Source organism: Chrysochloris asiatica, unplaced genomic scaffold (genome assembly GCF_000296735.1).
Source record: "Chrysochloris asiatica unplaced genomic scaffold, ChrAsi1.0 scaffold00090, whole genome shotgun sequence".
In the NCBI taxonomy this organism is placed as follows: domain Eukaryota; kingdom Metazoa; phylum Chordata; class Mammalia; order Afrosoricida; family Chrysochloridae; genus Chrysochloris; species Chrysochloris asiatica.
This window is the reverse complement of record NW_006408608.1, coordinates 10216919-10231358: the sequence shown is the minus strand read 5'-3', so window position 1 is coordinate 10231358 and position 14440 is coordinate 10216919. Positions and strand designations below refer to the sequence as shown.

Genomic DNA, 14440 nt, shown 5'->3' with positions numbered 1-14440 from the left:
TGCCCTTCCCCTTGATAATGGCATTAGCCAAATACATGATAATTGACTGCAGCTGAGAGGTGCCCGAGCCCCTCTTAAATTGGAGCCAGCCCCGGCCACAACCCCAGTTCCTCTCCCCATCTGCCTGGTGGACAAACCACACTCCGAATCACTGTGGCTTCAGGGCCAGGAGTCAAGAAACCCTATTGCTCACAGATAGACAAACACCAGGATGGCCCCAAAGTACCTAGGCCACATCTAGAGGAGAGCCAGGCTCCTAGCCAGAACCCCACCCCAAGACCCTAGAGTCCCTCTTAAAGGGACCTTTTCATATCATAGGCAGAAGAAAGGCCTGGTGATCTACTTTTGTAAGATCACAGCCATTGAAAACCCCATGGAGCAGTTGCTATGAAACACAAGGGGTCAGCATGAGTCCAGATTGACGGGCAAGGGTCATAGGAGCAGGAAGATGGGGTCCTAAGGGGACTCTGCCTCTTTCAAGTCATGTGATCTTGTACAGGTCACATAGCCTCTTGGATCCTCAGTTTTCTCTTCTTTTGGTGATGGTGGTGGTGTGCCATGGAGTCAGTTCTGACTCACAGCAACCCTGTATAGGGTTTCCGAGGCTGTAAATCTTTAAGGGAGCAGAAAGCCTCATCTTTCTCCCCTGGAATGGCTGGTAGTTTCAAACTACTGATCTTGAGATTAGCAGCCCGACTCGCGACCACTACGCTGCCAGAGGTCCGTTTTTGCCTCTTTTGTTGTAGTTATTAAGTACCATGGAGTCAGTTCCGACTCATAGCAACCCTGCACAGGGTTTCTGAGGCTATAAATCTTTACAGGAGCAGAAAGCCTCATCTTTCTCCCGCGGAACAGCTGGTAGTTTTGAACTGCCGACCTTGGGGTTCGCAGCCCGATTCGTAACCACTTGCCTCTTTTAGGTGGGGTTAATAATTGCAAGCTCTTAGGATTGTTGTGGTGTGGTGCTGTAGGATAAGCACTAGACAGCAAGGTCAGTCTGAACTACAAGGTCAACAGTTCCAATTTACCAGCCGCTCCTAGGAAACTCTATACAAGGTCTCTGTGAGTCAGAACTGGCTCGATGACACTTAACAAGGATTGTTGTGAAAATTAAAAACTTTTCATTGTAGGATGTCTCTCATTTAAAACAAAACAAAACAAATTGGGGTGAAAGGAGACTGTCTTCCATCACCCCTGCTCCCTGATAAAGTCCCAGTTCCATTTGTTTCTGTGTATTGAGCATTTGGAGTCCTAGTGTAGCGCTGGAGGATAAGTACTTGACCTCAAGGTCAGTGTGAGTCACAAGGTGGTTTGGGTCACAAGGTTGGCGGGTCAAACTCACCAGCCCCTCCTCGGAAACCCTATACGTGGTCACTGAGTCAGAACTGACATGACAGCACTTAACAACAACAACAATTGAGCATTTACCATATCCCAGGCACCTTGCTAAGGATATGAGATGCAGCATCTCCTTTAGGCCTTCCGCCACCCTCTGGGAAGCACCCATTTGACAGATAAGGAGAGTGAGGCACAGGAAAACTTCAGAATGTCTCTCTCTGGCCTGAATTAGATGTTGTCTTTCTTTTGGTGTAGGCTGCCTAGAAAATCAATACTTGATATTTTTTTGAGTTTTGTCTAGTTCCTTTCAGACTCTTGACTCCACTCCCGACACCCTTAAGGCTGAGGACCCTGGGGGCATACTCCTGGGGCTGTTACAGATCTCAATCCCTTTGCCCTTCCCTCGTGGGGGGCAGGTCTGTTCCAGGAGAAACCCCGTAGCCTGCAGAACAACATCCGGACATCCCTGGAGAAGAGGAAGCGGGGCTCAGGGGTGCCCTGGGCTAACAGACCTGAGGCTGCCCAGCACGGTCAGTGGGAGAGTGTGGGCTGGTGGGATTGGGGTGTTGGTAAAATTTATTCTTAGTTTAGGACTGGCCCCAGAGGATGAGAGCTGGTATTACTGGGTCATTGAGGGGGCACCTGAGGGAGTGAGTACAGGCTCCAGCCTTCCTTCCCAGGGGCTCTCCTGGGCAACCCCCCAACCTGGTCTGGTATTTCTGGAACTCACCCTATAGGCCAGTTCGCCTATTCTGAATGTCCTAGACTGGCATGAGGAGGGGATGTCCTGAAGCTCAGAGGTGACTCGTCCCTGTTGGGATCTCCATCAGCAGGGGTGCTTGGACAGTATACTGTGGGCATTAGTCCCCTTCCACCTGCAGCATGGGGCAGTTCTGTACGTACCCATGGCATTGTCCCTGGCTCTGTCCCCACCATTGTCGGTACAGCACCGGCCACACTGTTTACACTGTTGTTCATCACTGGCACCTCTGGCACAACCCTAGCCCCTCACTGGACATTTTCACAGCTTCTACCGTCACATCCTGGTGGTGCTGCAGGTTAATGTGCTGGACTGCAAGGTTGGTTTGAACTAAAAGGTCGGCAGTTCAAACTCACCAGCTGCTCCTTGGAAACCCTATACGGGGTCTCTATGAGTTGGAACTGACTCAATGGCACTTCACAACACCACCACCATCACTCCCAGTATCCCTACCAACACTCTCACTGTCACATGCCTGGTCCCATAGAGAGGGTTGAAGCCAGCGCTGGGAGAGGAGGCCTGTCAGGGGAGCCAGTGGAGGTAACTGTCCACCCCTCCATTCCCCTTTTGCTCCCTAGAGATCCTGGGTACGGTATATGTTTCCAAGGTGAAGAGTAAAGGACACCCTGCTGTCTACAGGCTCTCCCTCAATACCAGCCTGCCTGCCCCCTGGCAGAGCCTGTCCCCTGGAGATGGAGAGCTGCCCTCCTTCCAGGTGAGCCCAGGCTGTCATGAAGTGAATGTTGAAGAGTGGGGAGGAGGGATCTCAAGGTCACTACCAAGGCACTGGGCCAAGTGGGAAGGGAAGGCAGGCTCTGAAGATGGAGCTGCTCTAGTCAGAGATGCCCCACCCCACCCCTGTCAGCCAGGTCGGTGGCAGGATGGACTTGTGAGTCGACCAGACCTGGGTTCAAGTTCTGGCGCTGCCATTTATAAATGGTCTATCTTTAGGCAGATTGCTTAGTCTCTCTGAGCCTCAGTTTCTTCATCTATAAAATGGGGATATGACAAATACCAGCCAGGGCTGCTGGGTGGTACATGAAGTCAGGCCTGTGCAATACATAACTTGTTTATGTGATGACCATTAATTATATTCTTGCTTTTGGCAGCTGCTCCAGCCCCCCAGCTTTCAGGAATAATCCCAGCTTTGGTTTCCTCTTTTAGAGATCATGTGTGTTTCTTTAACACTGTTACACCCATCATGTGCCAGCTTGTTCAGGGCACTGAAGATTTGCCGCTGACTCTGAGCCTTAGCATCATCCATTCCCACTGCCTAGAAACCTTTCCCTCTAACTTAATGCACGGCTTCCGTCTCTATCCTTGTGGAGTCCTGTCCTGGCCAGTTTATCCTTTTGCCCTCTCCCCCCTGCCCACTGATCTTTGATCTCATCATCCCAAGCGTTTGATCCACAGCCTCACTAGAATCTGAAGGCGTCCTAACCATCAGCTTAGTGAACATTTTGGTGGAAGAAGGAATGAGGCTCAGAGAGGAAAGGATTTGCCCAATCTTCAAACTTGAACCCAGGCCTCCTGAGCCTTTGCCCAGGGCTCTGTCCCCTACCCTGGGGACTGGGACAGGGTAGGGACCTGCTGAGGAGGGTGGGGACGGAGCCTGAGGCTGGGCCCAGGCCGAGGCAGCCTCCCGGAGTCACGTGTCTTGTCTCTGTCAATTCACTGCTTAGGTGTATAGAGCGCCTTTTGGTAACTTCACCAAGAAGCTGACCGCTTGTATGTCTACAGTAGGGCTGCTCCAGGCGGCGAGCCCCTCCCGAAAGTGGATGGTGACGACCTTGGCCTGCGACGCCAAGCGGGGCTGGAAGTTTGACTTCAGTTTCTTTGCGGCCGCCAAGGAGCAGCAGCACAGCCGGTAACAACCTTGCAGATTTGTCCTGTCTACCAGGCGGGCCCACTGTTTGCCACCTTCTCTCTCTGACACAGGCGTGCACGCACAAGAGATGCCAGCAGGCACCTTGAAAAGACCCCTGTCCATTTCCACAAGGAGCCCTGGTACTGCAGTGGTTAAACACTCAGCTGCTCACAGAAAAGTTGGTGATTGAAACCCATCAGGAAAAAGATGTGGCAGTTTGCGCCCATAAAGATTTACAGCCTTGGAAACTCTCTGGGCAGTTCTGTCCCGTAAGGTCTCTATGAGTCAAAATCGACTCGACGGCAGCGGCTGGGTTTGGTTTGGTTGGTCCTTTTCCACACACCTGTTCATATACATCTCTGCCCAGGGCTGGGGATCAGGCACACTGGCAAAGATGGCGGATCCAGGATCTGCTCCCCACCCTCCATCTACCACTCTTCCTTTTGATGTCTCCACAGCCATCTTAGGCTAAGCACATTTGCACTGCAGGGTCTTTGCACTTGCCATTCCTTCTGACTGAATTGCTCTCCCCAACTCGTGTGGTTCCTGCTCGAGATTCAGGTCCCTCTCAAACGTCACCTCCTAGGAGAGGCCATCCTGGCCAGAACCTTCCTGCATCTGAGTAGCCTCTCCCAGTCCCTCTCTGCACAGTTCTCCCTGCTGCTCTCTTCTTTGGCCCCCATCACCTCCTGAAATCACACCGATCTTGCTGGGTTACCTCAGGAGCATGTGCCGTTCTGCTACCAGGCCTCGGCTGTTTTGTTGGAGGCTGTCACTTCAGCATCTAGCAAGTTCTCAATAAATACTTGAATGAATGAATGAATGAATGAATGAGCATATTCCTCTCCACACTCGAACTACCTAGTTAACTTTGAAAGTATTTGATGTTCCTCTCCTTTAGACTGTAGGGCCAATGAGGGGAGGGGCTGTGCCTGTTGTATTGACCTACTGTATACTCCACCCCTGCCTAGTACCTGGAGTGCTTCTGTGTCTCACAGGTTCTCCGCGCCAGCTGGGCATCTGTTCTTCACTTTCACCCGCACTGTTCCACATGTGGCCCTACGTTCATGTATCCATGCAGTCCCTATTAGCCGAGGGTCTGCTTTCTCATCCTTCATTCTCTAACAAAAAACAAACACTGACTCTGTGCCCTAGAAGGATGACAGGACAGATGTGGCTCCTGCCCTCAGGCTGTCTGTCCCACAGACACACAGCACGGGAGCAGCAAGGTTATAACAAGCCTCCATGTGTGCTCTGAAAGAAACACCCAGAGCTGTCCTGGTAGAGACCAGCAGTGCTGGGCCTTTGCCCGTGATGTGTGGGAAACATGGTCTCTGGCAGGAAACTGTCTTCAGGCATTGGGCACCCACACAAAGCTGAACTCTGGCTTGGGGCCACAAAGTGCAATTTGGAGATGGGGATGACCAAGATGGCTCTCACTGAGGCCTTCCAAGTCTAGTGCAGTTATCTCCCCCTGTGCTCTCCTGAGCCCAGGACACACACACATCAGTGACCAGGGGTCAGACTGTCTAGGTGAGCTTAGAACATTGGAGAAAGAACCTTGAGGAACATCAACTCCAATGGCTAGCAAGCTATTCTTCTAGTTGGCAGTGGAACCCTTTCTTCAAGCAGATCTACAGGTTCCCTACTGTGGAGGTTGAGGCAGGCCTGGGGGCTACTGAGCAGGGGGCCCCAAAGCTCTTAGACTCTTAGACTTCCTGGAGAATACTTGAGAAAAATTGCTCGTCTCCACGCCTCATGCCACAGATAAGGAGACTGAGACCCAGAGAGGGGAAGGGTCCTGACCCAGGGTCACGCAGTAACCTTAGAAGACTAGACCCAAACCTCCAAACATGCAGCTCTGAGCATTCCTCCAGCCCCAGCTTCAGACCAAGACCCTGTGGGAGAGCCCAAGTGTGTCTCCTGCACCTTCTAGCCCTTGGAGCTATCCGTGGGTGCCCGGCCTCAGCCCTGGCCTCCCTTGCCTCCACAGGAAGCTCTACTTTGCCCAGTCCCACAAGCCTCCATTCCATGGGCGTGTGTGCACGGCCCCTCCCGGCTGTCTGCTCAGCTCCGGCCCTGATGGTCCTACCAGAGGCTTCTTCTATGTGCCCAGTGAGAAAGGTACGTGTGAAGGACGCTACGATGAGGACCTGGGGGACTGGGCCCACTTTACTCACAACTCTGTCTCCGTCTTTGTAGTCCCCAAGGCCCACCTCTCAGCCACCTTCGGCTTCAACCCCTGTGTGAACACGGGCTGCGGGAAGCCTGCTGTGCGGCCACTGGTAGACACAGGAGCCATGGTCTTTGTGGTCTTTGGCATTATTGGCATCAACCGCACCCGGCAGGTGGATAACCACGTCATCGGAGACCCGGTACACAGGCCCGCTTCAGGCAGGCAGGAGGGCCCCGCTCCCACAGGCTTGCAAATAAGGACCAGCCCACAGGCCAGCAGCCTGGCTCCTCATTGCACTTGCATCCCAGCCAGGCTGTACGTGGGTCCCCTGTTTGTCAAGGTCTGAGCAGGGCTGACCTCGGAGCCACCCAGGAATCTGTACACTTCTGGCCCTCACATGAAGGGTGTGGCAGATGAGGGAAGTACTCGAGGATGAGCCTCCTGTCCCTGGAGTGGGCTGCCCTCCTCTGTGCCCCCCAGCCTTAGCCTTGGCGCTCTCCACTCTCCTTCCTTTCGTGCTTACATGTGATGGGTACTCAGAACTTGTGGCCATCAGTCCTGCCTTTGGAAGCAGAATTGAGTGTACAGGGATTTCATACATGGACTCACTAGGGAGCAGGACTGAGTCAGAGCGGGTGGGAGGAGACCGCAGAGACATTGGAGAGCAGGAGGACTTGGCTGGCCAGCTGCGGGGAACAGAGTGAGCCTCTGAGTAGGAAGAGTGTGAGCAAAAGTCGGGTGGGGGGCTGAGGTACCTGTGTAGGACAGACAGGTGGCAGGTTGGATCAGGGAGGGTGTGGTTGGAGGCAGAGTGGGTGATCATGTGGAAGGTATGTGAGGAGCTCCTGCAGGGGCTCACCAGGTGTGGGGTGTGAGGCGGGCCTGGGCACAGGCCCCCTCTCACTGAGTGGCCGCACTGGCTTGTGTCTCCTTGGGAAAGGGCAGCGTCATCTATGACAGCAGCTTCGACCTCTTCAAAGAAATTGGGCACCTGTGTCGTCTCTGCAAGGCCATCGGGGGGAACACAGAGCTGGTGAAGCCAGGCGGGGCCCAGTGCCTGCCCTCAGGTGTGTGAAGCCTGGGCTTAGCCCCTGGGAGGGCCGGGGCTGGGGAGGCCCATGTGTGCCTGGTATGTGGGTGCCCACCCAGGGTGGGGGTGAGTGCTCAGGTGTTTTCCAGATGAGAGTAGGCCATGCATGGGTCTGACATCACAGCACACACATAGTGGGGAATGGTGCACCTGCCCATCCTGGCTGCAGAAGCAGCTGTTCCAGATTTGGGGACAGGGGCTGTCCCCAAGAGGGTATAAAATGTCATTTCTACTCCAGTGACAAATGTGCCCTGCAGGTTTCACAGTGACATTGATGTTGGTCATAACTGTCTGTTAAATCTGAGAGCTGTAATCCAAAAGGTGCATGCCCTTCTCCCACCCACACACCCACACAGATGTCACAGGTGGGATGAGAAGGGGAAGGGGTGCTCTCCTAGTATTTCCAACCCCCCTCCAGGACCAGTCCTCCAACATTCCACCTGACCCCTTGTCATCCTCTCCTGTAGGCTCTAGCCTCTCCTGAACCCTCTCTTCCTCTCCTGCAGACTACAGTCTCTTCTGACCCCATCTCGTCCTCTCCCACAGGCTACAGCATCTCCTCCTTCCTGCAGATGTTGCACCCTGAATGCAAGGAGTTGCCTGAACCCAACCTACTCCCAGGGCAACTGTCCCATGGAGCAGTGGGCGTCAAAGAGGGCCGCGTGCAGTGGATCTCCATGGCCTTTGAGTCGGTGAGCCAGGCAGCCCCATGTCTCGTGTGGTCCCCTCTGACTGATGCTCCTTAGTCCCATATCCGAGAAGTCACTCTTTAGAGGGGGATGCTGAGCTCCAGAGAGCTGATGTGACTTGCCCAAGTTCAGGGTCATGGCTAGGTCTGTCTGACTGCAGAGCTTTGCTCCTTCAACCACCCAGACTGCCACCACCATCCCTCCCTCCCACTGTCTCAGTTAGCTAGTGCTGCAATGAGTGACCTTATAGAACAGGAATTTATGCTCACAGTCGAGGCTAAAAGCCCCCAGAAGGGCTTCCTTCCTTGTCAGCAGCCCTGGGGGTCCTTGGTTCCTTGACTTGTAGCTGATCCTCACCTGGGTATCTCTGACTAATCTGTTCTAACTCTGAAGTGATGAGGTTTAGGACTCACCCTACTCTAGCATTCCATTAATGTAACAAAAGAAAGCCCATTTTCTAAACAGGGTCACATCCACAGGTACATGGACCAGGAATTCTATAGGTCGGTGGACACCTGTTCAATCCACAATAGCCTCCAGCCCCAGGTCTATGTCATTTACAGTCTCTGGACCCTAGGGGCAGGTGGGCATGGGGTTTGGTAAGTCTAGGACATGCCCTGTCATCATGGGAGACCTGATGCTTGACTTCCTCAAAGAGCTTCTTGAAAGCAGACAGCTGGCCACCTACCCCACACCTCACCGCTGCTTCTATTACCTCTGGACACCCCCTGGATTCTGCCAAAGGGTGCAGGGCCTCTTGTCCACGCCCCTCACTCCGTGAAGCTGGTCAGGACTATCCCACCTGCCTGTGGAGACCCAGTCCTAGTCCTTGTGTGATCCTCATGTGCCCTGTGTCCCTCAGCAAATCTCTCAGCCCCTCTGGTCTCAAGTTCCTCATCCATAACCAGAAACCAGTTGCTGTCAAGTTGATTCCAATTCATGAAGGCACCATGTGTGTCAGAGTAGACTTTTCTTCTGAGGCACCTCTGGGAGGCCTCAAACCTCCAACTTTTCCGTTAGCAGCTGAGTGCATTAACCATTTGCACCACACAGGGACTCCTAGAAATGGACATGGAGGCAACTGCTTTCCTCATCTATAAAACAGGGTTAAAGATCCTGGCCTCCCTCCACAGCATGAATGAGAAGAAACTGTGGACTAGCGTGTGAACATACTTGGAAGTAAGAGTAATGAGAAGGATACAGGCGACTCTTGCTCTCTGGCCCCCAGCCCTGCCTGCCTTCCCATTATCTGTACCACCAGCCAAAAGGACCCAGAGACTCCTCTGCAAACCCTCAACAAGCTGCTTCCTAAGTGACCCCCTACACACCCACACCAGAGTAGAATTGAGTGAGCAAGAACACAGATATCAAATTCAGAGCAGAGTTCTTTCCTTTGTCAGTCCCTGGACACCCCTTGGGGTAGGGCACAGTGATCACAGTCTAACTTGGCCACAGATGGGTTGCCAGACAGCCACCTTTCCATGTGACAAGCTGTACTGGGGAAGTGCTAAGGGATGAAGAGCCCACAGGAGGCCCATCTTGGGGCATCAAGGAGGGCTTCCTGGAGGAGACAGGTTCACCAGCGAGCCGTAAAGGATGTGGGCAGAGGGAACAATGTGTGCAGAGTTGGCCACTGACCCAAACCAGCCATCACTTTGGGAGGATGACTGGTCTCCAGAACCCCACCCCCACCCCCACAGCTCCTCTCACTAGCATCTGTCCCCCACAGACCACATACAAGGGCAAGTCCTCTTTCCAGACCTACTCCGACTACCTGCGCTGGGAGAGTTTCCTGCAACAGCAGCTGAAGATGTTTCCCGAGGGCTCGGCCCTGCGCCATGGCTTCCAGACCTGCGAACACTGGAAACAGATCTTCATGGAGATTATAGGCGAGTGGGGGTCTGGCGAGATGAAGGGGCTACTGCAGTGTCTGCTACTGCAGTGTCTGCGGGAAGGGACCTGATCCAGGGGCACAAACTCTTGCCACCTTCTCAGCCTTGACCAAGAACCCAGGTACCACTATGACACTGACAGGAAGCCTGCTGGGAGGCTGGACATTGAGTCCTTGCCTTGTTCTCTGGTCTTGAACGTGACCGCCTAGAGAGCAGTAGTGATCATCACAAAGCAGCTGTGCCGAGGGCATCACCTGTGTTCATTCCTTAAAGAACCTGGTGGTGGTGGTGTGCCGTGGAGTCGCTTCCGACTCATAAGCGCGGGGTAGATTTGAACTGCTGACCGAGCAGCTCAGCTTCTAATCTATGACGCTACCAGAGTTAAGTGCCACAGAGTTGGTTCTATCCCATAACAACACCGTATAGGGTTTCCAAGGACAGGATGGTAGGTTTAACTGTCAACCGTGCAGTGAATAGCCCAGTGTTTATCCTACAGCACCACACCAGGACTCCTCTAGGGGTAGGTGCTATTTTTCTCATTTTACAGATGAGGAAATGGAGACACAGAGAGGTCAAGTTGCTTGTCCCAAGTGACACAGCTTGTGACTTCCCAGGTGGGTTGGAGGCGGGTGAGTGAAGCAGACCAGCAGCCCTGCTGAGGACCCCTCTCCTCCCGCCTTGCAGGGGTGCAGAGCGCCCTGTATGGCCTGGTGCTCTCCTTACTCATCTGCGTAGCTGCTGTGGCCGTCTTCACCACCCACATTCTGCTGCTGCTGCCTGTGCTCCTTAGCATCTTGGGTATGTGGGGTGGGGCACATCAGGCCATGGGGACAGGAACAACCCAGCAAGTTCCTAACCCCTTAACTGCCAAGTCTCCCCTTTAACAAAGCCTTCCCAACTCCCTACCCCCGCCCGACCCCTCTCAGCCAGCCAGCCACAAGGCTGGCGTTCCTACGTGCTGTGTGCTCCTCCAGGGAGCAAGCTTTGCCAGGTGGCCACTTTTGTCCCTTCCCTGGGCCCCTGGCTTTCTGGCCCTGACCCTCCTTGTCCTTCCTGTCCCCTGAGGTGGGGGCTCTAGTCTGGACCTCATGTTCCCCAGGAGCCCTCTGAGCTCACCCACATCCTCCAGGCTGTGTGGGCGGGACCTGGCAACCTGCCTGAACGCTGCCCCACCCCACCCTCACCTGCAGGCATTGTCTGCCTGGTTGTGACCATCATGTACTGGAGCGGTTGGGAGATGGGCGCTGTAGAAGCCATTTCCCTATCCATCCTGGTTGGCTCCTCCGTAGACTACTGCGTCCATCTGGTTGAGGGCTACCTGCTAGCTGGAGAAAACCTGCCCCCCCACCAGGCTGAGGTAAGCACCCTGTTTACCCTCCCCCACCCCAGTGCAGCTCAGGGACCCTTCAAGGAGATTGGCCACCCATAGAACCTGCCCTCAACCAGAGATTTCCCAAACTGGTCTCCAAGCCCCACAGGGTGCATACCTAGGCCACAGCCTGGGACACAGCCTGGCCATCTTCATCACGACTCTGGTCACATGTTGTTAGTTACCACTGAGTCAATTCCAACTCATGGTAATTTACCCCCACCAGGTTGGCCTGAGAGGTGTGTGTGTGCTTACTCAGAGTCCAAGCCCTGGGCATGCCAGGCTCTGAGCCCTTAGCTTCCCCTCTCACCCACCTCCAGGACCTCCCCTCGCAGCGCCAGTGGCGTACCCTGGAGGCTGTGCGACATGTGGGCGTGGCCATCGTCTCCAGCGCCCTGACCACAGTCATCGCCACTGTGCCCCTGTTCTTCTGCATCATTGCCCCCTTTGCCAAATTTGGCAAGATTGTGGCTCTCAACACGGGTGTCTCCATCCTCTACACGCTCACCGTCAGCACTGCGCTGCTTGGCATCATGGCGCCCAGCTCCTTCACCCGTACCAGAACTTCCTTCCTCAAAGCTCTGGGTGCTGTCCTGCTGGCGGGGGCTCTGGGACTGGGCACCTGCCTCGTGCTCCTCCACAACGGTTACAAGATCCCACTGCCCACCGGGGCCTCCCTATAGCCCTGCGCTGGGCCGGACTTTGGCACACCTGTGGCCCAGCAGGAGGCGGATGAGGCACTGACCTTGAACTGCAGCTAGTTAATGTTCCCAGGCCTGGGCCGGGAGGCGCCCTGTGGCCCAGCATGGGAGCTGAGGGCACGCCAGGCGGACCCACACTGCCTCATCACAGCACTGAGCCAGAGCTGGGTGGTGCCGCTGGCCACCGCCTCACACAACCACATTGGGCCTACCCTCCCCAGCCCCCAGTTACCATGGGAACAGGCCATTTTCATACCATAGAGCGCCTCCATGTTTGGGAAGCACTCACATTGCTTCAGTGATCACCACAGCTTTCTGATGTGAGTGTTAGAATCACCCATTCAACAGATGTGAAAACTGAGGCACCAAGAGACAAAGTGACTGACCTATAGCTGTGTCCATGACAGAGCCAGAGCTTGTGTGTGCAAGCCAGAGCTGCCTCCCAACCTCTACTCCTCCCTTGGGGATTTTGCAGAAAGCACAGTTCGAGGACATGACCTGCCACCCCACCCCATCCCGTCTTACTCTCCTCTCAACTCTATGCCTCTGTGGACCTCCCCAGTCTATTGGTCCTGACCAGAGAGGATAGAGGGGCCTGGCTTGGGGGTCTGCATGTCCTACCATAGCCCCCACCTCACGGGCTCCTCTAAGATCCTTCCTGGGGGCTGTGGGGCCTCAGCACAGCCTTCCTCACAGATTTGAGCCCCCATCTCCCTGACTTCCACTCCAGAGGTGGTTTATGTTGAGGAGGGCAGGGGAGGAGCTGGCTCTGTCTGCCTCCTGTTCACAGCAGATGGCTCCTGTTAAAGTGAAATGAAACTGCAGACCACCACCATTAACACAAGCATTTGAAGTATTGCTGGCTCCATGGTATTCTATAGATTGAAATGACTGAATGTGCACACCATCCAGCCTGAGCGCTTGATACCAAGGGTGGGACTAGGCCCAGAAGAACAGGGAAGTGCAGGGGAACTGCTGAGCCACACCCCGGGAGCAGATTCAAAGAGACCCCTTTCTTTAAGAGGCCTTTCTTCAACTTCAGGGTGGGACATTTCTAAGCAGCTCCAGTGTGCCTGGGCACTGATCTTTGCAGCCTAGACTTTAGGGACCTGAACAGCAGGTTGGGCCAGGCCGGAAGGGCCCTGGTGGTGGAAGAGATGGTCTCTAGGCCAGCTCCCTTGGTGTCGAAGCTGGGGGGGATGGGGGAGCAGGGCAGATGTATACCACTGTGCCCACACGTAGTGCATGCCTGGTGTGGAACAAATGCTTGATAAGTATTTGTTGAAGGTATGTCAGACAGACACCAAGCAGTTAATGATACCACCAGTCAGTAGCACTTCCTGTGCCAGACACACTTGATCTAGCATATATCAGCTCGTTCCGTTTTGAGGCTGGGTGTGGTCATCCCCATTTTATATGTGTGGAAACCAAGACCAGTGCCCAGTCCCTCATTGCAAGTGGGATGGTGGTTTCCGGGGAACACCCAGGCTGGCGCTCCTCAGGAGAACCTAAAATGAAAGTCTTGCACACGTGCAGTGCTTCACATGGAAGCATTTTCCAGTGGACCTATTGTGAACCCTAAGCCCTGGGTCCCCTCCACTACCACCACCACCACCACCAAAGGAGGACTGAGCTCCAGACCCCACAGCTGTGAAGCTGCCGATGGGGATTCAAGCTAGTCTTCAACTCAGTCTCGGGCAGCCCTCCTGTGGGGCCCTCTGCTAGAGGACATGGGTAAGATCATGGGAGGGGCCAGGTAAGAGCAGTGGGACAGGGTATGTGGACAACTGACAAAGTGCTCTGAAAAAAGACTGCTATTTCCCCGTCTGTGTCCTGCACCCTCCCCAATAACCTAGTTTTGATATGGAGGTGGAGACATCTGCTTTGAATCTGCATGCAGCCCTAATCTTACCCTTTGGTCAAGACTCCTTCACTTAGCCCATTTCCTGACTTTTAGGAAGCAGTTTCTCTTCCCCATTGGCCTCTATCTCGTCAGATGGCTGTGGAGTGTTGGGTGGAGGGCAGCAGGGCCCTGGGGACACTCATCCCAATGAGTCTCCAGCTGTATCAAGACCATCATCTCATTGACCATCGTGACTCCTCAAAGTTTGGTTCCGATTTTACAGATGAGCATCCTAGGGTGCAGGGAGGGAAGGGAGTGCCCAAATCACATTGGCTGGGCAGGCCCCTGCCCACCCCACCCCCTGTGGCTGCTCTCTGGGATGCCATTCAGAACTACAGGTTGTTTTCTCTTACTCTACCTGTCCTGGTCCCTCAAGTCCCTGCGTGATGACCAATCTGTTTTACTCCCAGCAGAAGTACTCTGCTCCCCTCCCCGAGGGCAGAGACCGAGGAAGGATGTGGGTAAACGCTGGGGAGGTCTGGGAACCTGTCACACTTCTGACTGCCGTCTGCCTGCAAATAAGCCCCTGCATCTTGTGTGTGTGAGCTCTGGTTCCATGGGGTCCCAGAGACTCTAACTCCCATGCAAAGAACTTTGACCTTCATTTGCCACTGATGCACAGCTCACAGTTTTAATGAGCTTCTGCCTGGCGTTA

General features: G+C 54.3%; 1 protein-coding gene across 1 annotated transcript in view; it reads left to right on the top strand.

The window, feature by feature from the left end:
* Positions 1-11864, top strand: part of PTCHD2 (patched domain containing 2) — a 29084-nt gene extending 17220 nt beyond the window's left edge. Inside the window, exons 10-20 of the mRNA XM_006866387.1 lie at positions 1755-1868; positions 2677-2813; positions 3781-3965; positions 5959-6089; positions 6168-6340; positions 7082-7208; positions 7778-7923; positions 9650-9809; positions 10497-10610; positions 11003-11169; positions 11502-11864. Coding sequence (XP_006866449.1) covers positions 1755-1868; positions 2677-2813; positions 3781-3965; positions 5959-6089; positions 6168-6340; positions 7082-7208; positions 7778-7923; positions 9650-9809; positions 10497-10610; positions 11003-11169; positions 11502-11864 — 1817 coding nt within the window. The remainder of the gene's footprint in view (positions 1-1754; positions 1869-2676; positions 2814-3780; positions 3966-5958; positions 6090-6167; positions 6341-7081; positions 7209-7777; positions 7924-9649; positions 9810-10496; positions 10611-11002; positions 11170-11501) is intronic.
* Positions 11865-14440: the final 2576 nt, after the last annotated feature.